The 24,935-nt window shown below is 58.1% G+C and overlaps 4 protein-coding genes across 9 annotated transcripts; 2 read left to right on the forward strand and 2 right to left on the reverse strand.

Annotated features, from left to right (window-relative positions):
- Window positions 1-1,097: 1,097 nt before the first annotated feature.
- Window positions 1,098-3,314, reverse strand: LOC110545931 (uncharacterized). Its single transcript, XM_021632384.2, has 4 exons — window positions 3,296-3,314; window positions 2,949-3,062; window positions 2,766-2,876; window positions 1,098-2,669 (listed from the first exon to the last, which is right to left on the reverse strand). The coding sequence occupies exons 1-4, from the start codon at window positions 3,312-3,314 to the stop codon at window positions 2,233-2,235; spliced, it is 681 nt and encodes a 226-aa protein (XP_021488059.1). The 3' UTR covers window positions 1,098-2,232.
- A 2,925-nt stretch (window positions 3,315-6,239) lies between these two features.
- Kremen2 (kringle containing transmembrane protein 2) lies at window positions 6,240-10,618 on the forward strand. Of its 3 annotated transcripts, none has more exons than XM_060364045.1 (10): window positions 6,240-6,445; window positions 6,879-7,134; window positions 7,368-7,542; window positions 8,189-8,280; window positions 8,358-8,482; window positions 8,665-8,818; window positions 9,098-9,430; window positions 9,511-9,636; window positions 9,718-9,796; window positions 10,019-10,618. In XM_060364045.1, exons 2-10 carry the CDS (start codon window positions 7,044-7,046, stop codon window positions 10,227-10,229), a joined length of 1,386 nt encoding a protein of 461 aa, XP_060220028.1. In that variant the 5' UTR covers window positions 6,240-6,445; window positions 6,879-7,043; the 3' UTR covers window positions 10,230-10,618. The 3 variants fall into 3 exon arrangements, with proteins under 3 accessions (XP_060220028.1, XP_060220029.1, XP_060220027.1); XM_060364046.1 differs by having other exon boundaries at window positions 6,240-6,394; XM_060364044.1 differs by lacking the exon at window positions 6,240-6,445 and having other exon boundaries at window positions 6,469-7,134.
- An 824-nt stretch (window positions 10,619-11,442) lies between these two features.
- On the forward strand, window positions 11,443-15,403 carry Paqr4 (progestin and adipoQ receptor family member 4). Its single transcript, XM_021632500.2, has 3 exons — window positions 11,443-11,898; window positions 13,320-13,541; window positions 13,647-15,403. Exons 1-3 carry the CDS (start codon window positions 11,733-11,735, stop codon window positions 14,078-14,080), a joined length of 822 nt encoding a protein of 273 aa, XP_021488175.1. The 5' UTR covers window positions 11,443-11,732; the 3' UTR covers window positions 14,081-15,403.
- Window positions 14,903-24,795, reverse strand: Pkmyt1 (protein kinase, membrane associated tyrosine/threonine 1). Of its 4 annotated transcripts, XM_060364041.1 has the most exons (10): window positions 24,604-24,789; window positions 24,247-24,388; window positions 23,852-23,957; window positions 18,570-19,056; window positions 17,328-17,821; window positions 16,593-16,699; window positions 16,286-16,458; window positions 15,945-16,102; window positions 15,222-15,299; window positions 14,903-15,135 (listed from the first exon to the last, which is right to left on the reverse strand). In XM_060364041.1, the coding sequence occupies exons 4-10, from the start codon at window positions 18,918-18,920 to the stop codon at window positions 15,024-15,026; spliced, it is 1,473 nt and encodes a 490-aa protein (XP_060220024.1). In that variant the 5' UTR covers window positions 18,921-19,056; window positions 23,852-23,957; window positions 24,247-24,388; window positions 24,604-24,789; the 3' UTR covers window positions 14,903-15,023. The 4 variants fall into 4 exon arrangements, with proteins under 4 accessions (XP_060220024.1, XP_060220023.1, XP_060220026.1 ...); XM_060364040.1 differs by lacking the exons at window positions 23,852-23,957; window positions 24,604-24,789 and having other exon boundaries at window positions 24,247-24,457; XM_060364043.1 differs by lacking the exons at window positions 15,945-16,102; window positions 23,852-23,957 and having other exon boundaries at window positions 14,903-15,299; window positions 24,604-24,795.
- Between the last annotated feature and the right edge of the window lie 140 nt (window positions 24,796-24,935).

The raw sequence follows: 24,935 nt of genomic DNA on the forward strand, positions 1-24,935 counted from the left end.
CCTGGATACCTCCTGGATAAGTAACCCTCCCACCCCCCAATCTTACCTGGCCCTGACGACCCTAGGTCTCCGCCTGACATTTGCCTCCAGTCACAGAGATGGTCTGAGGTCTGGGAGATGCCTCAGTGAGTAAAGTACAGGCTATACAACCATGAGAACCTGAGGCAGACTCCCAGGACCCTGTGAGAAGCTGGGCCTGGTGGCCAGTGTTGTAATCTCGGCACCGCATAGGTAAGAGACAGGGTTTCAAGCAAAAACTCAACAGTGGGGTTTTGGTTTGTTTTTTAAATTTATTTATATGTATACAGTGTTCTGCCTGCATAAACAGGCAGAAGACAGAAGAGGGCACGACCACATGGTTATGAGTCATCATGTGGTCACTGGGAATTGAACTCAGGACCTCTGGAAGAGCAGCCAGTGTTCTGAGCCTCTGAGCCATCTCTCCAGCCCTTGGTTTGGTTTTTTGAGACAGGGTTTCTCAGCCATAAGCCCGGCTGGCCTCAGACTCACACCCACCTGCCTCAGCCTCCCGAGTGCTGGGATTAAAGCCATGTGCCACCTCTACCACCCTCTGCTCCCAGCTCACCTGGGCTCCGGCCACTCACCCCGTGACAGCAGCAGCTTCCAATCCCGCGTCTGCCTCCAGGGACCTCAACAACCTGTCAGTGCTGACTCCACAGTACCTGCCTCAGAGTCCTGCCTGACTGTGTATCGGGTGTGACTACCTGACGTAAGTACCAGACACAAGAGGTGTATTTAAGGATGTCTCCGGGACCACTTAGGGTACCACTGGTTTTAGGCCTTTTGCCACTTGCCTTATCCTACAAAACTTTTCTCTGGAAGGACAAAAGATGTTCAGTACTCAGAGGAGCCAATCTTCTGTTCTCGTTCTGGAGGATTCTCGTAGGCCCAGTGTGACTACCTGACCACAGCAGGGCCCTGCTGAAAGGGTGGGTATTAGAGGCTAGGCAGGCGCTCCTGCAGCCCCAGGCACTTGAGCCCTGCCCACAGTGGGCACTCACTCCTCACTGCTCTCAAACCCATCAGCCTGTCCTGTCCAGCACGCATTATTGCTTCGGAACAAATGACTAGGATTAGCTGCCAAAAACTCCCGTTTATTATTTCATGGTTTTGGTGAAGCAGAACTGCAGGGAGGCTGGACAGTGACCTTTGCCCTGAGTCACACACAGCTGCCTGTGTGTGTCAGTCAGCGTGGCAGCCACTGAGGCTGCAGGCTCATCCTGTCCTGGGCAGCTATGGGCAGAATCGAGTCTAGACAGTTCACTGACCAAATCAGGCCATCCGGGTTCTTCACCACTACCATTTTCCTTTTGTGTTTTTGGTTTGAGAATCAAGGCGTCAGACTATGGGCCTATAGTCCCAGTACTCGGGGAGTCAAGGTAGGAGGACTTCAAATCAAATTTGAGGCCAGCTTGGGCTGCCTAACAAGTTCCAGGCCAGCTTGAGCTACATAGCAGACCCTACTGAGAGGTAAAGGCAGGGCCTTGCTTTGTCACCTAGGCTGGCCTCGACGTCTTGGATTCAGATCATCCTGCTGCCTCAGCCTGCCATGTTAGCTTAGACCACAGGCATGGACCACCGTTCCTGGCCCCATCTCTTAGCTCAGAGACTATAATCTGCACCAGCTCCTCCACCATCACCACATAGCGGGACCTAATCAGAGAGCACTGCTCTGTGCAGTTACACTCACTCCCAAGGATTACCCCCCAAGCCTGTGCAGCTCCAGGGGCACCTTCCAACTGCACCTGCCAGAAACTCACCTGCCCTCACTGATTCATGACTCCCAGCCCCCGGCTGACCCAGGGAAGTCCAGGAAAAATGATTAAGTGGTGCTGGGGCTCTCGGGAGTGCAGGTTATAGCACTTCTGGGTCTCGGAAGGTGGGCCCAGGGGGTCAGGCCTGCAGCAGCGTCCTGACCCAGAAAGCCCCACAGGCTTAGTGCTCACCAGCCAGCGACTCCAGACACGCTTCAGTAGGGCCTGACTTCTCTGCTCCTTGCTGTGGTCCCAGGAAGGAGGCAGCCTGGACAGTGACAGAGCTCGTAGGAGTGGGGATCAGGTGTAGCTTCCCTCTGCCTGCTGCGCTGATCATTGGCCACTCCTGAGGGCCAAGGGTCTTTGCTTCTAGCCCACAGCTCTCCTTTGGATCATGGCATCACCCCCATGGTAACAGGCTACTGCTAAGGATGGACTGACCAGAACCTCGGCTTCTTCAGGGTAGATTTGGAGAAAGAAAGCTTCCATGCCATAAGCCAGGGAAGAGAGACACTTCTGCCAGTGTCTCCCCCTCATGCCTGGCACGCGTGGGCAAGGACCACTCGTCACCCCACACTGACTCCTGTTGTAGATACAATACTTCATCCTCACTAATGGTTTTTAGGTACTTGCAGGATGCTTGGTAGATACTACAGCTTCCTGTGAAGCCTGGGGGAGGCTCCTCTTCATACCCAAAGCTAGGAGCAGTCCTGCCTGCAGCCGTTAGGGCCTTCAGAGGAACAGTGGAGAAAGCAGCTGAGGGCCGGGGGCCTCTGAAGAGAGGGTTCTCCGCTGTCCCTGATTCAGGCTGTGGTTGAAGACAAGCTGCAGGCTCTTTCCAGTTGGAGGGCACTTCCAGCCCCCACTGCAAAGCCTCCATCTGGACTTCCAGGCCTGGGCACAGACAGAGGCATGAGGGAGGAACAGGTTCTGAGGCGATGGCTGTGGGCAGAGGAATGGAGTGGGGGAAGGAAGGGATAAGGAAGCTACCTCCTTGAGACAATGATAAGCCAAAGCCAGGAGCGCGAGGAGGGCAAGGACTCCAGCAGCAACTGGGACCCCCAAGGGCATTTGTAGCCTCCAGCTGGTGCCGTAAGATTCCTGAGGAAAGAAGGGACAGAGTCAAAGGTCTGGGGAAGCAGGAAGGGGGGCTGAGCAAGGTCCAGTTCTCACCGTTGTACTCCAAACCAGCGGATTCTGAAACCAAGTCATGGTTCCTCACCAGCCACTCTTGGGCTTCCAGGTGCTCAGATCTTCCGGGAGGTCTCCACACATCCCCAACCCCCCCTCAGGCAGAGCAGCACCACCAGGCCTTGCCTGACTGCAAACGGCCAAACAGGGCCTTTCTATTTGGCTTTCTCATCCTTCGAAAGTGAAACCCTTCCTTCCCAGGCCTCCTGTGAGGGAGGGGCAATGAAGAACCAGCATGACCCATAGCCCCAGGTCAGTAGCCACCCTTCCTGAGGCCAACTCCAGAAGAATATCGTGGGCGGAGCAGACAGACTGACTCCACCTCTCACAATCGCCAACCCAGCCCATAATGGCAAATTCCAATAAATCATGAGCGGTTTCTAGAAACAGAGCTCTCCAGTGCCCCCTGGAGGCTGGTGGCAGATGTGACTAGCCAAGGTCGCTACCAGAGGGCCAACCTGCTGCAGGATGGCTGGGCACCATTCCGCAGCTGTGGCACCCCAGTACAGAGAATTTGGTGGCACCCCAATAGGGAAACTGAGGCAGAGGAAGCACAAGAAATGTGTCGATCTCACAGCACATGAACACAGTCTCCGCCCTGCACAGGCTGTGAGCAGAGCACTGAGGACAAGCCAACACCAGCTCATGTGATGAGTGTGCTCTGGAGCTTTGGGCCTCTAAAATGATCACACATCCTCCCAGTACGCTGCGGCACACGCTTTGCCCTGCTTGGCTCTGCCAAGTGGCGATGCACACAGAGGAGCTAGGCTCAAGCAATTGTTTTGTTTTGTTTTGTTTAAGACTTTTTTTTAAAAAAAGTTTATTTATTACATATACAGTGTTCTGCCTGCAGGCCAGAAGAGGGCACCAGACCTCATTATAGATGGTTGTGAGCCACCGTGTGGTTGCTGGGAATTGAACTCCTAACCTCTGGAAGAACAGACAGTGCTCTTAACCGCTGAGCCATCTCTCCAGCCTAGAGTCAAGCAATTGTGACAGCCCTGGGGTCATGGTAGGCTTTTGAGATCCAAAGTGGCAAACGGCACCCATGCAAGATCTTGCTCCTGACTGTGACCAGATGAAGGAAGAGGGGGGTACAGCAGCCATGAGAAAGACAAGAGCAGGCTCTGGGGCGGGGGAGGGGAGGGAGAACACCACGCGACAGCAGAGGTAGACTGGAGCGGGGCTTTCACGGGGAGCCTCACTGCTGAGGGGCCTGGATGTCGGACTGGGAACTTGGGGGTTCCTTTCGCTCTGAGTCCACGCGGGGGTCCACCCTCACCCCGATGGACTCCCGGGAAGAAAGGACACAGGCTCAAATTTACCCTGGGGGACTTCCTGGGGTAATGCCACTCAACACCTGCACCCTTTCACCTCTCCCCTCTCGCAAACTGGAGGGGCCAAGCCTGGTCGCACCCAGTTCAGAGGAAACACACGCAAAGGCCACTCACGCTCCTGTGCAAGCTGTCAGCTCCTTCCTCTGCTGTCCCCACATGACGGGTCTGTGCATGCACATGAAAGCAACAGGCTGAGAAACTTCTGTGTCCAGCAGGGCTAGTGTCTTAGCGCTGTGACCCTGCACTTAACTCCTTCAATACTGAACAGGCACCACTGGGGAGGCTGCTGCAGGCCGGCAGCTCTCACTGGAGGTGTGGGGAAAGCGATGGGATGTCTGCTCAAGGAGAGAGAGCTGGTCGCTGGGCATGGTGGCCCATGCTTTTAACCCCAGCACGCAGGGGTCAGAGGCAGGTGGGGATCTCTATGATTTCCAGCCCAGCCTGCTCTAGTATGGCAAGCTGCAGTCCAGCCAGGGCTACAAGCGAGACCCTGTCTAAAAAAATATAAGAATATTTTTTTCCCAAAGAGAGAGGTACCCGGTGTCCCTCTATAGCCACATGGTCCCGTGAGGTCAGAAAAATGCAGAGATGTGGGATAAGGACAATGTGCTAGCTTGAAACCAGGCTCCAACACCGAATAGCTAGCCAGCCTCTAGTTGCCAGGGGCCTCTGAGCCCCAGTCCGTGGATCTGCAGAATGGGGAGGTGCAAATGTTCCCCCGGGGCCTTGGGAATGCTGACAGGCTGCTGCCTGCACAACGCTGAGTGTGGAATGCTGGGGAAGTGTGTGTTGAGGGGTGCAGGGTGCGAGGCCTTTCTCACTTCCCAAAGGTCCCACAAGCCACGAGAGTCTGACAAGGACACTCTTCCTCTCCACCCAGTTCCGCCTCAGCGTCCTCAGCCTGGTAACTGGGCACCGCCTCCCTCTCTTGCCCCTTTGCAGGAGACAGCGCTGGGCAGATCCACCCCACACTGGAGAGGGTTGTTTTCAGGCCCACGGCTTCTCAGCCAGCTCTGCCATGATTGCGGCCCTGCGCGCTGAGGTCCTGCTTCTGCCTTGACTTCTTCCTCCGCAGGACCGAGCCTGCCTCAGGTTTTCTGCGAGGGGTTCGGGACTACGCAGCCCTCAGCTTCTTTTTGCCCTCAGGTGGAAAGGGAAGGAAACCTAAGACCTGTAGAGAGGTCTTCTTGGGGCTTACTCGACAGACGTCTGGAAGGCTCCGGTGGGGCCAGCTGGGCTCCCAGCTGAGCGCGCCGCCAGAGGAGGTGCCCCTCACTAGTCTACGACCTCAGCAGGTCCATGTGCTCGGAACACCGACCCCTACCACACTCCCTCCACCCCCTCACGACTGTCATGGCCCCAAGAACCTTGGCAAGAGGCTCCAAGTGCACAGCTGCAAGAGCCCCACAGCTACTCGTTGGCCTCCGCCATGCACACGCGGGCCTCTCCGGATCCTCCCCACGAATCTCGCCTCTCCACCTGCTTTCAGGACGTGCGTTAGGTGGCAGGAGCCCGGGCTGTGGCAGAGCCGGGCCAGCCTGGGCCCAAGGGATACAGGGGCTAGCGAAGGGTGGGCAGGCTGGTCTGGTGGGCAAGGGGTCCGGACAGGGTACGGCTGCAGAGAGTTCCCCCCATCACCCTCCCCGGGTCGTCCCGGCCCCCGCCCTCCCACGCACCTGCGCTGGCCTCCCCCCAAGCCCCGGGGCGGCACTGAAAGATCAGAGGACTCCGAGGAGTTGGGCTCAGGGGGAGGGGGCGGGGAATTTCCCCCCACGCCTGCCTGGGCCTGCTCCCCTCCCCCTCCCCTGCCAGGTGGGGGGCACCGCTCGGGGAATTCCACCACAGGCGAGGCCCCGGAGAGCCCGGGCTGGGGTCCTAGGGAGTGGGAGCCATGGAAGCGGGAGAGGGGGCGGGCGGGGATGGGGGGGCGCAGCTGCCTTCCTCCCCAGACGCCAGCTGCCCCTGCCTGTCGCGGACTAAGCGTCCACGATTCCTGCCTGTCTCCCGGGATCAGGGGCAGGGAGCGGCGCTTTCTTCTTCAAGCCAGCCGCGGCGGGACGCGGGGACAGAGGGGCGCGAGGACTCGGAGATGTGCGTGTGGGCGCCTTGCAATGAATGAGGGGACTGAACGGGAGTGAGCGGGTACGCTGGGGTCAGGGGGCCTGTGTCCGTCTGATCCTGCGCTGCGGCGGGAGGGCGTCCCGTGACTCGCCTTTAGGGTCCCCGAGAGGTCTGCTAACGCGGCCTGACCCCTTCTACGCCCTCCCCACAGGACACGCACCGACCCCGGAAGAGAGAGAAGAAAGGGTGGGAAGGCATGTGGTGGGGTCCCGGGGGACAGGCGTGGGAGGCGTCTGGACCTGCTGCCTGCGCTCCAGTCGCGGGCGGGGCTTCCACTCTTCCCTGGGGGTGTGGGACAAGAGAGGAGGAACCTGTAGGGACACAGGGGGCCAGAAGGCAGTGCTTTAGAGACCTGGGTGAGGGAGACTCAAAGACGGGCTTCGATGGGGTGGATGTGGGGGCCCGGGCACGACCCAGAGCTAGGAAGCTGAGCCCGAGACCGTCCTCCGGCCAGGTACTTTCCCTAGACACCCCTGAGGAGGGACAGCCGGGCAGCTGGGTGCGCCAGCCAAACTAAGGTCAGGCCAGACGACCAGAGGACAACGCCTCCGCCCCACAGGACACCCTAGGGCGACCCCGGGGGCGTCCCAGGCCGAGGCAACGCCTCTGGTTGGGGAAGATGGGGACGCCGGCTCTGCAGGGACTCCTCCTCCTCCTCCCGCTGCTGCTGCGGCCGCGCGGGGCCTCCTCCGGGAGCCTGCACAGCCCAGGTGAGTTGGGCACGGTGGCCAGGCCAAAGTCACTGCTCGCTCCCGGGCCTCTGCGCCCGGGGATGGGGAGGCCGGAGAGCGGGTGGGTGGATCCGCTGAGCAGCCCGAAGCTCCCCGAGGGGATGGGACCTGTGGCCGGGACGAGGCGGGAGCTGGGTGAGGCGGGGGGGGGGGGGGGGGGGGGGGGAGAAGCGAGCGTCTAGACCTCTCCAGACCCCGCGGTTGCCGGGCAGGCCTGTCCGAGTGCTTCCAGGTGAACGGCGCTGATTACCGCGGCCGCCAGAACTTCACGGGCCCGCGCGGGGCCGGGCGCCCGTGTCTTTTCTGGGACCAGACGCAGCAGCACAGCTACAGCAGCGCCAGCGACCCCCAGGGCCGCTGGGGGCTGGGTGCGCACAACTTCTGCAGGTGAGGAGTGGAGGCGCGGGAGGGGGGAGGGAGGGGAGGGCAGCTCCAGCCAGGCTGGACCAGTGGTGGCAGGGGGCGGGTCGGAGGGGACGTCTGTCAGCCCCGCACGGTCCCCTCGGGAGGATTTGGAAGGCGGGGCCTATCTCAGGCTAGGTTCTCGCAAAAACTTTAGAGATGTGGAGGGCTTAGGTGACAGTTTCCTGCAGAGCCTCCATTGGGGCCAGGCTTGCCCCCTCCCCCCACGGGGCCCTTGGATGCCTGATCTGGTGGGACCCGCCCCCTGGAATGATTGGACTGTCTCTTGAGCTCCGTCTACCATCCGTCCTACGAGGAGTTCAAAGCCACAGCCTTCTTTCGGAGCGTCGTCGGTCGGGGGCTGGGAAGGGGCCGTTCTCCCGCTCGGCCCCGCAGCTTAGGGTTTACCACTTCGACGCCTTCGAAGTTTTATGAAGAGAGCGGTGGCAAAGGCCCGCTGAAGCCAGGGGAAGCGCCTCCAGGCTCGCGTGGCACCTGGCCCCCGGGAAGCCAGCGGGCAGGGGAGGACGGGAAAGCTGGAATGCGTCCCGACGGAGGGGGGCCTGTGCCCACGCCGCACAGCCCACGGGCAGGATGGCGGGGGCCTCACCACCTCCCCCCACCGCCACAGAAACCCAGACGGCGATGTGCAGCCGTGGTGCTACGTGGCAGAGACGGAAGAGGGCATCTACTGGCGCTACTGTGACATTCCCACGTGCCACAGTGAGTGAGCTCAGGGCCTAGTGGGGGGGGAGTCTCCTTCCGGGCCGAGCCCCTGACTCTGCCCCCCTTCCCCACAGTGCCAGGGTACCTGGGCTGCTTCGTGGACTCGGGGGCGCCCCCCGCTCTCAGCGGCCCCAGTGGCACCTCCACGAAGCTCACAGTCCAGGTGTGCCTGCGATTCTGCCGCATGAAGGGCTACCAGGTACTGTCCTCGGGCCCAGACCGGTGACCCATGACCTTGACCTCGGGACCCTACCCAGCTCCCAACACCGATACCAAAACTTGACAGTAACTTCTGAGCCTCACCAATCCCTACTTCCCACCCCGCCGCTCCACCCATATCCATCCTCCCTGCCTTTGGGGTCACCCAGTCTGTGCTCCCAGCTGGCTGGCGTGGAGGCTGGTTATGCCTGCTTCTGTGGCTCTGAAAGTGACCTGGCCCGGGGACGTCCAGCCCCTGCCACCGACTGTGACCAGATCTGCTTTGGCCACCCAGGCCAGCTGTGTGGAGGCGATGGGCGACTGGGCATCTATGAAGGTGAGATGTGGGCCAGGATGGGAGGACCCTAACGTGCCGGTCCCCGATAGGAGTGGGATCTGGGAGGCCCGCTGTTGGAGCGGGGCAGGATCCGACCTGGGCACGAGGCTGACCTGATGGGGAAGCAAGCTCTTGATCAGGAGTTGGTACAAAGGCGGGGCCGGTCCCGGGGCGGGAATGAGGCCTAGCTGGAAAGGGGAGTCTTTCCGCAGGCATCTCTGCGCTGGGAAGAAGGAGCCGGGTCAGCTTCCGTTCCTTGACCGCCTGCCCTGCCCACAGTGTCCGTGGGCTCCTGCCAGGGAAACTGGACGGCGCCTCAGGGTGTCATCTACTCCCCGGATTTCCCGGATGAGTACGGGCCGGACCGGAACTGCAGCTGGGTACTGGGCCAGTTGGGCGCTGTGCTAGAGCTCACCTTCCGCCTCTTCGAGCTGGCGGATTCTCGGGACCGGCTGGAGCTCCGCGATGCCTCATCCGGCCGCCTGCTCCGCGCCTTCGACGGCGCCCACCCGCCACCGCCAGGGCCACTGCGCCTGCGCACAGGCGCGCTGCTGCTCACCTTCCGCAGCGACGCACGAGGCCACGCTCAAGGCTTCGCGCTCACCTACCGAGGTGAGCCCCGGCCGGCCCTCCCCCCCATCTGCACACCCCCCCTCCCGGCCACCGCTCGCTCCTCACACCTCCCTCTGCAGGCCTGCAGGACGTGGTGCGGGACGGCGCGTCCCCCGAGGACCCGGCCGAGCCGCCCGCGGGGGACCCCGAGGGGGCCAACGTGAGCTGCAGCCCCAAGCCCGGAGCTGCCCAGGCTTCGATAGGGGGTGAGGCTGGCCTGCGAGGTGGGAGCTAGACGGGGCGCGGCCCCTCGGAGGCCTGTCCTCATCGCGCCCCTGTGCCCGCAGCCCGAGTCCTCTCCACCGTGACGGCCGTCTCCGTGCTATCGCTGTTGCTTCTGTCGATACTGCGTTTGCTGCGTCGACGGTGCGGGCGCTGGGGCAGGGCCTGAGGCCGGGCCTCGCACGGGGCGCCTGATGCCCCGCGCCTCGGGTGTGGGGGCTCTGGCGGGGAGCGGGGCCCCGGGGACGCAGCTAGAGAGGTCCTGGGTTCTTGCGTGGGTGAGGCCTTGGGAGACTGGCACAGGCAGAGCAGGGTGGTAGAGGCGGGGCTGGGTGCGGGTCCAGCTGACCTCTGCTCCCTCTCTAGGAGCTGTCTGCTGGCTCCGGGAAAAGGGTCTCTGGCCTTGGGACCTTCCCGGGGCCCCGGGAGAAGCTGGGCTGTGTGGTACCGCCGGCCCCGAGGGGTGGCCCTGCCCTGTCCCCCAGGGGACTCTCAGGCTGAGGGTCCTGCCGCAGGCTACCGGCCCCTGAGTGCCTCCAGCCAGAGCTCCTTGCGTTCACTCGTCTCTGCTCTCTGACCCCGGACGTGCGGGGGGGTCCCTCACTACTTCCGCCAGCGAGATGGACACCTGAGATATTCTGCAGCACCCTACCTCGACCCCGTGCCCCTTCAAAGGCAGACAGGTGTCTGCTCATCTCGGGGAGACCAGAAGATCGGACAGAGAGCATCGGTGCTGCTTGGGAACTTGGCCTGACCCTGGGGGTCCAAATGGCCGAAGCCAAAGGGCAAAGGGTATCCAACACCCTAACCCATGAACCTTAGTGTGAGGGGTGGTGTCTGGTTTTAGGGTTCTTTGCGCCTCTTTTGGGGTGGTCCTGGACTGCTGCCCTTGAAGAAAGGTTGGGGGCCAACAAAGTGACCCAAAGACTCACCATAGACTTAAAATAAAGGGCCTATTTTGGTAGAGGCTTCAGCAAGTTCTTTGCGTGAGGGAGGGGCTACGTTAATAGGGGTGGAGGGCAGGTTTTGGGAGGGAATGTGGACGCTAATTATGGGTGGCTTCATGAGGAAGAAGCGTCCTCCTGGTCCCCAGCACCCTCCTGGTCCCCAGCACAGAAGGGAGCCGGCCTTCCCGGGCCTTCTACCTTCACCCGTTCCCCGTCCTGGGCAGGGCCGAGGGTGTGCCTTGTGGGCGATAATAGGGAGCGAGAACTGGGTGGAACCCAAGCTCCGAGAAGCCTGGCCGGAAGGGCTGTGCCTCGCCGAAGGTTCCAGGTGCGTCACACGTCTCGACACCGAGGTACCGGGACAATGGAGAGACACCTAAGTGAGGGTGCGCCGACGCTGCGCGGGCCTCCTCTGGAGGGGGCCTCAGCCAGCAGCACCTTGGACAGAGTCTGACCGTGGGCTCAGGGCTGGGTAGCCAGTCTGTGTAGGTGACCGGGGTGCCCAGAGGTGCGGCAGCCTGGAGGCCACTGAGAAAGCCGGGGTGTGAAACGCTGGTAGACGCAGGGCGCCAGGCCACTCCAGTGGAGGACCCAGAACCTCGCATCTCCAGCCGACAGCCACTCCATGCAAAGAGGGCTGGGACCATCTCTGTTGGAAAGAGAAGGCCTGGGCGGTCTTGGGGAGGAGCATCTTCGCCCGCAGCGCCCATTGGTCCGTGCAAAGTGAACGTCAGGAATCCAGCGCGCGAAACGCGGGCAGGGTGGCGGGGATAAGGAGCCGGGGTGGAGCCTGGCGTCCCCTCCGGCGTCCGGCCGCGCCCGTCCTCGGGGCTGCGGCCAGACGCGCGCCCGACTGCCGCTGAGGCCAGCGGGAGCCTTCCCTCGCCGCCCCGCCGCCGTGGGACCGGACGCACGGAGCCCGGGTAGCTGGGCGGCTCGCTTCCTCTCGGCTGCGGGGGCGTCCAGCCCGCGCGTGCGCAGCGCGAGGCGAGCGGGCCGGGACCCCTGCCGAGCCAGCGCAGGGCGGCCGGGCAGCCCGGAGGCCAGCCGGGATGAGGTTCCCAGCGCTGCAGCGCCACTGAGGAGGAGGCGCGGGAGCCAAGGGTCTCCGGCCGGCCGCCGCGCGTGAGGCCATGGCGTTCCTGACCGGGCCGCGCCTTCTGGATTGGGCTAGCTCGCCGCCGCACCTGCAGTTCAATAAGTTCGTGCTGACCGGCTACCGGCCGGCCAGCAGCGGCTCGGGCTGCCTGCGCAGTCTCTTCTACCTGCACAACGAGCTGGGCAACATCTACACCCACGGTAGGTGAGCCGCGCCCCGCACCCACGGCCGCCTGGCCTGGGGGCACAGCAGCCCCCAAGCCCGAAGCCCGCGCTGCCCCTGCCCCGCTTGGGCCAGGCACCGCGGTGACAAAGCTGCCATTGTCCCAAGCTTCCTTGTCAGCTTCTGCTTTCCCAGCAGTGCCCCAAGACAGGAGAGGGGAGCCGAGTGGCGGCCAGCTTAATCCCGCTGAGCTCGGGGGTTAAGAATCTCCGTGGCCCCTTCGTAATCCTGCGCCCGGGGCGCCTGCCCCCTCCAGCTCCGGTACTGGAGATGGGCGTTCACTGGCTAGGAGGAGTCAGGGAGGAGACCGCCCCTGGCCGGCCAAGCCCCTCCTCACGGTGGCCTGGTCTCCCCGATATCGAAGCGGTACCGTGGGGCTCCGCCCGGTGGCCCGTCCCCACCCCCCTTCTTGCGTCCCCAAGAGCTCTGCTGACACAGCCCCGGGCTGTCCTTGAGCCGCCCCGGCTGGGAGAGGGGACTGAAGCCAGCTAGGTTTAGCCTTGGGCTTTCTCTAAAGGAGAGGGAGAGCGCTATTGTTAGTCAGACCCCCACCAGGAGCCGGGCCGAAGCCTGCGTTTGTCCTCCATTAAGGCAATGCCAACTGCCTGTGGGGAAGGGTGGGAATGTCCAAGAAAGGCCAGCGCTGAAACAGCTCCTGAAAGCACCCCCAGTGGAGATAGGCTTCTTTCAGCTCCTTCCCTCGTTCTGGCCTTCTCTGTGGAAAACAAAACAAAACAAAGCAAAAAACCCAAAGCGCCCATCTGCCTGGACATTTGGCAGTGTTAAATAACCCTGAGGCTGGTACGTCCTTCCCGTCCTAATCAGAACTCGGGCTGAGGTCATGCTTCTCCAGGACAGGCAGGCAGACCTGGTCTGGCCTCCAGTGGGGCAGAGAGGAGCTGTGCTTTAGCCAGGAGTTAGTCAGCTCTGCTCATTCTCTGTCCTTTGCCTGCTTGCTGTGCTCAGCTGGGGCAGGTTACTCCAAGCCCGTTCCTGCGCCTTCAAAATAGGGCTCAGTGTCTCTGCTTCCCACACCTGCAGTGAGCCCTGATGGTGAAAGCTGTAGCCCATAGGACCTGCCTCTGTGTGGGCTGGCAGCAGCACTGAGCTCTGCCTTGCTCTGTCTTTCCTGGGTCTTCGCTAGTCAGGTCATTCTGCTTTGTTTATTTTTTTACATTTATATGTTAACTTGGTGTATGGGTGTACATCTGCCAAGGATGTGGAGGTTAGAAGACAGCGTGTGAGAACTGATCTCTTCCACCACGAAGAGTCCAGGATCAAGCTGAGGTTTGCAGGCTTAGCAGCCTATACTAAGCTGGGTCCAGCTGATCCCTTGTTTTGGATGTGACTCTTCCTTTCTGCTGAATGTGTTTGATGGGTAATTCTCCCTTCCTTCTAGGGCTAGCCCTGTTGGGCTTCCTGGTGCTGGTGCCAATGACCATGCCCTGGAGTCAGCTGGGCAAGGACGGCTGGCTAGGAGGCACACATTGTGTGGCCTGCCTGGCCCCCCCTGCAGCCTCCGTGCTGTATCACCTCTTCATGTGCCACCAAGGAGGCAGTGCTGTGTACACCCGGCTCCTTGCTCTGGATATGTGTGGAGTCTGCCTTGTCAACACCCTTGGTGAGCCCGGGCCCCAGGAAGGTGGAGGCAAGGGCCGCTGGTGGGAGGCCTGGGCTGGAAGATCAGCCAGCGTGGACTTAATCTCTGCTCTCTCTCTCTCTGCAGGGGCCCTGCCCATCATCCACTGTACTCTGGCTTGCAGACCCTGGCTTCGTCCAGCTGCCCTGATGGGTTACACTGCACTTTCAGGGGTAGCCGGCTGGAGGGCCCTCACTGCCCCTTCCACCAGTGCCCGGCTTCGAGCCTTTGGTTGGCAGGCCGGGGCCCGCCTGCTGGTGTTTGGGGCACGTGGAGTGGGGCTGGGCTCAGGGGCCCCAGGCTCCCTGCCCTGCTACCTGCGCATGGATGCCTTGGCACTGCTTGGAGGGCTGGTGAATGTGGCGCGTCTGCCAGAGCGGTGGCGGCCCGGTCGCTTTGACTACTGGGGCAACTCTCACCAGATCATGCATCTGCTCAGCGTGGGTTCCATTCTCCAGCTTCACGCTGGTGTCGTACCCGACCTGCTCTGGGCTGCCCACCATGCCTGCCCCCCAGACTGAGCTGCCTCCTAGCTGCCAAGCCAGCCTGCCCACAGCTTCCTGAGACAAGTAATACCACCTTTCCTCCTTCTGCTGGTCTGCAAGGGGCTGGTTCCCTGGAAGAACCAGCACGCGGGACTTCCTAGCTGGGAGACCACTCCTCATTCTTCCCTGTGGATTAACATCTTCTTGACCCAGGCCTTCAAATTGGAGCTACCCACCTTCATGCCATCTTCCCTCCAGGGTACTGTTTCACTGTCAGCTAGAAGGAAAACCTTCTTTCTTTGAGCCTCAGTTTACCCTTTTTGACCTGTGAGTCTCTGAGTTCATGTCTGACAGTTGAGCCCAGAACCAGTACCCCTATCTTGCTGCTCCCACAAGACACCTCCTGGATTCTTGAACTAGCCTCGCTGCCCCTGCTTCCTGGCCTCCATCTTCCTGCCCTGCATGCCAGACCTCTCAGCAGCCAGAACTTAACCATTCCTGTCATTCCTGCAATCAGGATGCAGGGCAGTGGGACCAGGACCTTCTATCAGGACCACGTGGGCATTGGTCCTGTTGTATTATCTGGCTGAGACATGAGGGGGGCTGCTGCTTTTCCTAGGCAACAGGCACAGATGTGGAATGGAGGCTTTGGAGTCAGGCATCACTGGACCAAGGACTCACTCCTTCAGTGCCATGGTCTGACTGATTGACCTGCCCACCAGAGACACGTCTGCTCAGGAAAACTCTATACAATGGATGGCCCAAGGGCACTCTATAGCAGGGTGCCACCTCACAGCCAGCTTATCCCAGAGGCCTAGGACCCTGGGCAACATCAATAAAGGGACAAGAAGCGCTGTGTTGCCATATGAGCAACCTTGGGTGCTCTCAAGACTCATTACTTTTTATTAGAGACAAGTTTCTGGGGAAGAGGTAGGCAAGAGGGTCAGAGGTTTAAAAGCACCAAGGCTGGGCCTATGGCTCAGGCTGGGTCTAGCGAGTCCTCAAACAAGCTGAGGAGGTTCCTTGGCTCAAAGGTGGGGCAGGGACCTCTGGGAGGCTCTGAATCCATGTCAGTTAGGTCCAGGGTATCCCTTAGGGGAGGGAAAAAAAAGAAATAAGACTTTGGATCCCAAAGCCAACCGTGTCCAGCCCTAGGCTCTGGGCTTGCTCACCTCACCTTGGTATGTACCTGCCCCGAGGGGTAGAGGTTCTCCTTGTGATCCGGGACAGGATGGTCTCTGGGGAGAGTGAGGGACTACAAGGAAGAAGACAGGACAAGCAGGATGCTGAGGGTTGGGGAAGGTGCAAGGCCATCATTGAAACAATAAAGATTGACAGCTGTCAAGTCCTCCCATTTGACCATGTTTAGGGTTACCTCTGTCCCCTTTCAGGTTCATCTGAGCCCGATGTCAAGTTTTGGTAAATGAAGCTTTTCTGGCACTTTGCTATATTACAAAGAGCCTTCAGGGTAAGGGAAATGTACTCTAAAGGGAGGAAGCCTGAGAGTGTCTGGTTCTTCCTTGCAGCGGTTTCTTAATTACACACTCTTTCCCTTGGCTGGCAGACACTTGGGAGCAAGGGAATCCTCTCAAGACCGGCCTGCCAGGTGCTGGGAAGCATCCACCCAGGGAAGGACAGAACTTTATCCCTGAATAGGGGAGCCTCTAGAGAGGTGGGGGCTGCAGTCCTCACTAGTGAGTGCTATAAAGCTTGTACTGAACGTCTCAGCTGCCTACGCAGACCGAAAGCCACACCTACACTGCCAGTCTTCTAGGTGTGACAGAGGCCCATCCTCTCCATGGGGCCTGGGAGCTCTTCCACGTGGCATTGACGTGGCATAGTGAAGAACACCCCCACCCCCACCCCCACCCCAGCCCCTGTGTGCTGGGCTCTCACCCACCCTATGCTGTCATCCTCCCAGCTGCTGGAGAGACTGCTGTCCAGGAGGGGGCTGCAAGGTGGAGAGCCAGGTGGTGTGGCTGGTGGGCCTGGAGGCTGCAGCCAACTGGCAGGATGAGCCAGGCCATGCCAGAGCCAGCACAGCAGAGTGATCAAGGCCTAAGAGGAAACTGAGCCTCAGAACCCAAGCCTTGTGACAAAAATCACAGCACTTAGGAGGCTGAGGTAGGAAGAAGATGAGTTCAAGGATAACCTGATCTATAAAGTATAGGAAATCTCAGGAGACCAGGTAGGCCCCTGAGCAGGGAACAGGGAGCAGAGCCCAGCCCCCTAAAGGCTTACCTGCCACAGGGCCCAGCCTCGACTCAGGGCTTCTGCAGCCATGTACCACAGAGTGTTCCAGGGACGTGGCTGCCTCAGCATGGGCAGGGCCAGCAGGGCCTTAGCTGTGGCTCTCAGCTGGGGGTCAGGCTCTAACATCATGGTGAGGACAGAACGCAGCTCAGAAGACAGACCTACCCACGAGGCAGGGCATGTCAGGTGCCAGAGTAAGTACTGCCTGGGCCCTCAGTCCAGCGGTACCCCTACTGCTGGCCACCCCTTGCCACAGAAGCTGATGGCGGCTGGTTCTTTCCGAGTCCCCACTCACCAGCAGTGAACTCAGGGGGCAAGTATCCCTGGCGCAGCTGCTGCCAGCCCTCCCCACCATGGGGCAGTTCCATGTTGCAGGCCACTTCCAAGATAGTAAGACCCAAACTAGGAGAACAGGGCACAAAGACAAAAAGAGAGTCAGCTTTGTGGCGCAGATCGAGAGAGAGAGAGAGAGAGAGAGAGAGAGAGAGAGAGAGAGAGAGAGAGAGAGAGAGAGAGAGAAGGAGCTTTAAGGAGACCCCGGAGGGCCAGTGAGCAGCAGTCAAGGAGATGGTGTTGTGAAGTATGGACCCCACACTTGAGCAGTTAACATGCTGCAGGAGGGCTCCACCAGAACCCCGCTGACATGCAAATCAGTTTCCATGGTTTTTAGGGTTGGCATCAGAGTACAATGAGACAGTAGTAGCCAGTGTGGACTCAGAACCCTGGGCCTGGGCAGAGTCCCAGATGTTAACCGTGGACTTGACACCTCAGTACTTGGCCTGTGCTGAAGCACAGCCACAGAGCGGCAGGAGACGGCTAGCCTGCGATGGAAACGGGCCCCTGGCAGGCTGACTGCTTTCTCTGGAGACCTCTCAGCTAGTGGGCAGGGCAGCGTGCCCCAGGCCCGAATACCCTCCTCCCCCAGTGCAGGAAAGAGCTCCTCTGTCGGGCGGCCCCTCCCTTCCCGCTGACCAACCCCCAGTACGGGCCTCTTACAGTCCTTCATGCCCTGGCCACGCCCGAGCCTCACCTGAACACATCTGCCGCTGTCCCGTAGGAGCCCTGCAGCAGTTCCGGCGCCATGTAGCGAGGGTCTCCCTCCTGGGCCTCACCAGCGCCAGTTGAACCCAGCTCCACCAGTAGTCCAAAGTCACCCAGTTTGCAGCGGCCCCGGGGCCCCAAGAAGATGTTGGCAGGCTTGACATCAAGGTGAACTAGGCCTTGACTATGTAGGTGGTCCAGAGCCAGAAGAGTGTCCCGCAAGTAGCCCCAGACCTGGGCTTCTGGCAGACTGGCCCCCCAGGCTTCACAGTGTTGCTGCAGGCTGGGCCCGCAGAGCTCCGTCTGCAGGTACAGGGTGCCGCCCTCCTCCCAGGCCCTCTCCAGTCTCACACAGTGTGGGTGCTGCCCCACCTTCTCGTGGCCGCCTACCTCAGCCAGCTTACGGCTCCGGTCTTTGGGGCCTCGGAACGGTGACATGGAGCGCTTCACAGCGTAGAGTCGGCCATCTTCTTTGGAGCGCACCTGGAAGGGAGGTGTTGCACAGAGGCGGGATGGCGGGACAATAAGAAAGTGCTGTTAGCATTTCACAGTGTAGGGGAGTATGCGTCAGTCTCACACCTCTGCACACAATGACAACCAACTGGACACATGTCCACTGCGCCATGGTACACCAGAGACTGAGCAGCAAAGAAGGAGCAGATCTATGCCCTCTGCTGGGGTCCAATGCTAAGAGAAAAATGTAGTCCCAAAACAACAGGGGCAGTGTGCTCTGTTGTGTTCATGCGTTCCAAGGGCCTGTGCTGCTCGCATTTTAAATAAAGTTGTCTTAAGATAATGCTTGTGGAAAGGAAAGTTGCTATTTTAGAAAACATATAAACAACTAAAAAAATTAATACCATATAAAAGAAAACAAAATGATGATGGGCGTGGGAAAGGCACAGCTTTGAGCCTGCCAGCCGGGAACAGGGTGGACACTGGGGTCAGCCTCAGGCCAGACAGCACCAGTCATGAACCCCAGCACAGCTATCTCCAGGCAGAGGTGGCTGCAGAGTGCTGCAGGCTATGCAGGGATCTGGACAAGGGGCCAGTGTGCCTGAGGCAGCTCTCGGAGTGCTCGACCTTGGGATGGAGAGGTGGCTGTAAGCCCTAGAGAGGCAGGATGTCAGAGAATAAAGGGCAGAAGCATGCCTAGGACACTACCCCACCGAGGGAGGGGAACCCAAGGCAAAGAGGGTCCCCTGAGAAGCCTTGGAAACCACTCTTCATTTACCTTGAAGACCTCTCCATAGGAGCCATGACCCAAGCGGCTGAGCCTCTGGAAGTTCTGCTGAAAGAAGGACTCTGGCCGGCTCGGGTCATACCCAGGACTCTGAAGGGTCTCTGAGGTCTCACCCAGGAATGACACCCTCCGAGGCCGGGGTTGGTGCCAGCCTGGGGTCCGAGGAGGGAATAGACGGCTGACGGGGACGCTGCCCTTGGCAGGGGGCCGAGGTGGAAGGCTCCGGCTGAGGCCCCCAGGTCTCTTGAGGGAGAAACCAGGCTCTGCATGTCGGAAGTAAGCTGGAACTGGGATGGGGGTACCACTTAGGGGTGGTGGGGTGCCCTCAGTGGGCATGGACATGGCCAACACTAGAGGCTCAGAGCACAGAGCAATGTTCCCCTCAAACAGAGCTTGATTCGGTGGCCCACAAGAGAGCCACTTCTCTGCCACACACACGTTCTACTGTCCACATGAAGGTTGTGTGGGCCACAAGTACCTGTGGAGAAGAGAGAGAGCAGGCCGTCACACACGTGCACTGTGCCACCTCCAGCCTGGAAACGGCATAACTGTGAAGTCAGGGCCGTAAGCCTCAATCCCCGAGGGCCTCACATTCAGCAGGAAATTACAAGCCAGGCAGCTAGAGGGGCCTCCCAGCCTTCCTCTCTGCTGCCTCGCCTATGGTCCCGCATCACCAGAGCCACGGGAAAAACAACTTCCAAGTCCCAAAACCTTTCTTCCACCTTCAGAGTTATTGTAATAGAATCAATTCTCTTCTAGAATACCCATATAGAATATGAGGAGATATGGGAATTTCTTCCCAGAAAGAGCCAGAATAGAGGAAAACTATTCACAGACCATCTTAACTCTCTGGATGTGGTACTAAAGATAGAGAGAATGAAACATTTACAGAAGAAAATGTAGCAAATCTTGATAAGAACATGAAGCAACAGTAGAACCTGAAAGTTACCAGCACTGTGGGCAGAAGTTCAGAGAGGTGAGACTCTGCTGCCTCAGCTTCCTGTCAAAGATAAAGCATCAGCCTAGGAAGAGCAGGCTCTCAGCATTATCCCACCAACTCCACAGGGCAGAGGCTGGATTTCTGTTGAGTAGTAACTAGCCAGCAGCTTTCTCTCCTGTCCCACTGATAAACAAGACAGATTCTACATCAGGCCCAGCAGATTGGGAAGCCCAGGGTCCAGGCCCCCCTCATTCATAGGAAGGGGTTCCACCTCAGAAGAGGCGAGCAAGGAATGTCAGAGGCCTCTGTCCTCCTTAGGCAGCGGGGCCAGCCAGGGGAAAGCACACCAGTGTTCACTCACAGCTTAGTTATACTGCCCAGGGACAGAGGCGGGCTGTAAAACAGAGCCCTGAGGCTATCCCCAGGAAAACTTGACTTTGAAACACTGTGAAGTTCATATCTGACAATGCTGTCAAAAACTAAATACTAACGGGGGAAGTGAATGGAGCTGGGCACAGTATCACCTATAATCCCAGCACCTGGGCGGAAGAGACAAGAGGATAAATAGTTCAAGGCTATTCTTAGCTACATAGACTTCAAGACCAGCGTGAGTTTTAGGAGACCCTTGTTCAAGAACAAAGAGGACTCCGCAGGTAAAGATGCTTGTCTTGTAAGGCAGACAACCTCAGCTCATGCCCTAGAACCTACATAAAGGTGGGGAGAGGGACAACTCTACCACATATGTGTAAGGACGCAGCCAACCCCAATAATATTTTTTAGCAAATGAAAGCTTCAAGTCTTAGTTGTGAGGTTGGGCATGGTGGTGTATCCCTGTAATTCCAGTAGAGAGACTAAGACAAGAAGTTCACAAATTTGAGGTCAGCTCGGGCTACATATCCAGTCCTTATCTCAAACAGAAGGAAGAAGGGGCTAGAGAGATAGCTCAGCAGTTAAGAGGATTGTCCTCTTCTAGAGGACTGAGTTTGATTCCCAGCACCCACATGGCTGCCACAGGAACCTGACACCTTCTTTTGGCCTTCATGGGCGCTGCCCCACATGTAGAATGTAGGCATACATTCAGGCAACACAGCCATAAACAAACAAAAAAAAAAGGCTCAAAATATATTAAAACAAAACAAAACTAGGAAGAGATGCTGGGCATGATACCGCATACCTTTCAGAGGTAGAGATTTCTATAAGTTTGAAACCAACCTACTCTACACACAGAGTATAGTGAAATCCTGTATTTAAAAAAAAAAAGAAAAGTAAGAAAGAGAAAAAAAGAAAAAGAGAAGACTGTAATCCCAGCACTCAGGAGGCAGAGGCAGGAGGATCTCTGTGAGTTTGAGGCCAGCCTGGTCTACAAAGTGAGTCCAGGATGACAGCCAAGGCTACACAGAGTAACCCTGTCTCAGAAAGACCAACTCCCACACGCACACACACACACACACACACCAAAAAAAAAAAAAAATGGAGAAAAAGGAAGTGTAGCCCAGCGGTTCAATGGCAGATCACTGCCCTGGCATGTGATAGGCCCTGGTTTGATCCCTACTACAAAAACAAAAACAAAAAAACAAACAAAATGAGCCAACATGTGCTGGAAGAACAAATATCCTTGCACTCACAGATAGCACTAGACAAATCTGGAATGTTAAACACACACACACACACACACATACAGCTGTCTTTTCAAAGAAAAAGATGTATAACCTTTTCCAGTCAGAAGGCTCAGAATGGAAGTGGCTAGGTGACCCTGTGCTATATATAGAGCCAGGCCACAGCTGGCCCCCCAGGCTTCCGCAGGACTAGAGGGGCTATATGATAGCCCAGATGACCAATGCGCTATCTGCATGGCAAAGACCAGATCCTCCCCTAGGCCTTAAGATAACACAGGTAGCCTATTTCGGTTCATTATGCTCCCTTGTGCACAGGGGATTGTGTTACACCAGGAAACCCTTTTCCAAATTATACTGTACTTAAATATGCCTACAGTAACCTGCACAGTGTCAGACTCTACAAGTGTGAACCAACACGAGTCATGATGAACCGGATTTCCTTCTTGCCTCACACAGATGAACCCTTTGCAGGCCCTGGTGTTTGCAGAGACAGTGCCTTGCCCCATGTACATATAAACAACTCAAGGCCTAAATAAAAGGTAAAACATGCTCATGAAAATGATCTTGAAGCTATAGACTGTGGTATGCAGTTAGTCTAAAACACTGTACCTGAGGCCTTCAGCTCAGTCTCTAGCACAGAAAGCAAAGCCCTGTCTAACCTCTCCATATTGGTCTACAGACTTAGCACAGTCCCTGTCAGAATCCCAGCTAGCTTCACCACTGCAAACAACGAACATTCTGGGCAGTGGCAGCTCATGCTTTTAATTCCAGCACTTAGGATCTCTGAGTTTAAGGCCAGCCTGGTCTACCTAGCAAGTTCCAGGATAGCCAGGGCTACATGGAGTAAGCCTGTTTCAAAATTTTTTTTCCTCATCTTGTTTTGTGTGTGTGTGTGTCTTTTAATTTTTTCCCCCAAGACAGGACTCAGTATGTAGTTTAGGCTGGCTCTGAACACCCTCCTGCGTCAGCCTCCAGAGCTAGAATCACTTATTTTTAAAAAGAGTGCCAAATGACCGAGTAGGAAAGAAGAGCCTTTTCAACAAATGATAGAGACAACTGGGTAGCTACATAAAAGAGGAATTTAGGGAAGAAAATGACTCCATCTATTTTTCTCCCTCATTGTATTTATAGTTTTATTTTGTTTTGAGGAAAGTCTTTGTATCCTGGACTTATCTTGAACTTGAAGTAATCCTGCCTCAGCCTTCTAAGTGCTAGGATTACAGGCAGGAGGACCACAGCTGGCATTAACAGAAATATTAGTGTTTGATCTTGGAATGGATGGCCCAGACTCTCTAAGGGTCTTATACATATATGCTTTTTTAGGATGCCATTTTAAAAGGCATTTAGGGTCTAATATATGTTGAGCAAGCATTCTACCAGAGCTGCATCCTTAGTCCTGCATCTGTGCGTTCTAAATATGAGACCATATTAGCTTTCTAAACCTGGGGTTTCTTTCTGTTTGTTTTTTTGAGACAGAGTCTCTAGTAGAGGCTGTCCTCACACTCACTCACTGTGCAGCTGAGGATAACTGAGGTTTTTGGCCATCCTGCCGACACATCCAGAATGCTAGGATCACCGCTTATACAGGAGGCTATCAAACTGAGGGCATCACTCATGTTAGGCAAATGCTATGCCAACTGGCTTATTAATAGAACCCAGGCCCTAAGTCTTTTGAATCATGAGGGGCACCTGGCACCAGGAGTTTGTGGACCTCCAACTTTGTACTTCCATACAGAAAGCAGAAGCACTTGAGATTACTGTCTTCCATAAATGCTAACTGCTACCTTAATTGGTACTTTAGATAGTAGTTGAAATGACTCAAGTACAGGGGCGCCATGGTGTCAGTACCGTGTGCCTGTTAGAGCAGAGTGGGATATAAGGATGCTACAATGTTATACTTGAAACAAAACCTAGAAGGAGTCCATTTTAGGGAAAGCCACAATGTATCAAAAGATGCCACACACAGTCTCCTGTGGTGCTTAGATCAAATACCTGGAGAAGGGTCAGCGTAGTGAGGGTAAGAAATTAAGAGGCTTGGCTGGAAGGCTCTTTAGTTATGGCTCTCATTACTTCAGGAATCTCATCCTAGAGGTGGCCTTTAGCTTAGTGATAAGAGTACCTGCCTAGTACAATCAAGGCCCTGTATTTGACAACACACACCCCCCCCATGGGAAAAAAATCCCATGCTAGGTCTTCTAGGAACAGCCAGACTGTCGGGATCCATGATCACACAGCCTTGAAGAGAGGGAGAGGCGGTTCACAGGTTAAGAGTACCTGCGGCCCTTCCAGAGGACCAGGTTTGATTCCCAGCACTGACAGAGGCTCGCAAGCGTCTGCAACTCCAGTTTCAAGGGGCTCTGACACTCTTTTCTGGCCTGTGTGAGCACCAGGCACAAACGTGGTCCACAGGCACGCATACGGACAAAAACACCCATACAAAATAACAAAAAAAAAAAAAAAGTGTTTTTGTTTTTGTTTTTTTAAAGGGAGAAGAGATACAGTCTCCATGCCTAGCACCTGGGAATCCATCACCGGTCTTCAACCAGGAAGACGGTCCCTTCTCAATGTCATTTTAACACCACTGGTCATTTACATTCTAACACCTCTGGGCTTGGTCAGACAGCCTTTGGGGGGCGAGAAGGGTTGGTAGTGGAGTCCAGAATGGCCCTGAGCCACCGACCAGCCAGGGTGACATCCGCGGTTTCCAGGGGCCTCACCCTCTTACTGAGCTGGACACATCTGTTGACCACCATCTAGGGCTAGACTGTGAGTTCCTCCCGGGCAGGGCCGCCGCTGAATTCGCTCCGTGGGCGAGGGGAGACCCTGACAAACAATTGCGTAGACCGGCTGTCACCCGGGAGGGGCTCTTCCCAGAGAGCGGATGGGAAGAGAGAGGCAAAGCTGGGCAAGGGGCTCCCGGTGCGGAGGGACAGGCGGCCCGCTGGAGCAAGCGGGGCGAGGGCGACAGCGCTGACCCCGAGTCACCCGAGGACGGACGGGGAGGGGGGGCTGCTGCAGGGGGGCCAGCGGACGCTGAGGGAGGAGGCCGGAGGGCCGCCACGGGACGCAGCGCGGGGCAGGGCGCCGGGCCCTCTCCCGGGGATGGGCTCACCTGGGGAGGCTGGGCGGGGCGCGGCGGGGCGCGGCGGCGAGGTCCCAGGTTCCGGGTCGGCGGAGGCCGCTGGGGGCCTCACGGAGGCCAGGCGGGCCGGGGTCCGGCAGAGGCGCCTCCGGACGCCGGGACGAAGCACTCTCTGCGAAGGGGAACGGCCCGTGAACGCGCGCGGAGCCAGCTCGCGCCAAAAATTCCAAACCGGCCTCGAGGCCCCGCCCAGGCCCGCCCGCGGCCCCGCCCCCGCCGCGCGCAGCCGGGCAGGCGCCGGCGCCTTGGCTCCGCCCCGGCCCCTGCGTGCGCACAGGGGCCTCCCCGCCCCCGAGCCCGGCGGGCGCTGCCACTGCGCAGGCGCACCTTCTGGGCTCGGTGCTGACTGGGGCGTTAAATGCGCCAGGTGGGAGCGGTGTTCGATCCCCTCCCCGGTACCCCTGGACTGTGTCCGGCTCCCACACCCGCTGCGCTCTCTGCTGTGCCTTAACTCTGCTGTCCATGGAAGGGGCACGCAGGGCCCTGCACCCGAGTAAACCTTACTCGTCGGGGAACGGCCGCTGGGGGCAGCACCAGCCAGGGCCCGCTGCCCGAGATTTTATACACGTTCACACCCCGCCCTCATCACAGTGACACAGCGAGGAGGAGTGCCTCTCCTGAGAAGGCGGGGCCTTGGGTTACTTCACTCTCCCATCCCT

This window comes from Meriones unguiculatus, chromosome 11 (genome assembly GCF_030254825.1).
Source record: "Meriones unguiculatus strain TT.TT164.6M chromosome 11, Bangor_MerUng_6.1, whole genome shotgun sequence".
Taxonomy (NCBI): Eukaryota; Metazoa; Chordata; class Mammalia; order Rodentia; family Muridae; genus Meriones; species Meriones unguiculatus.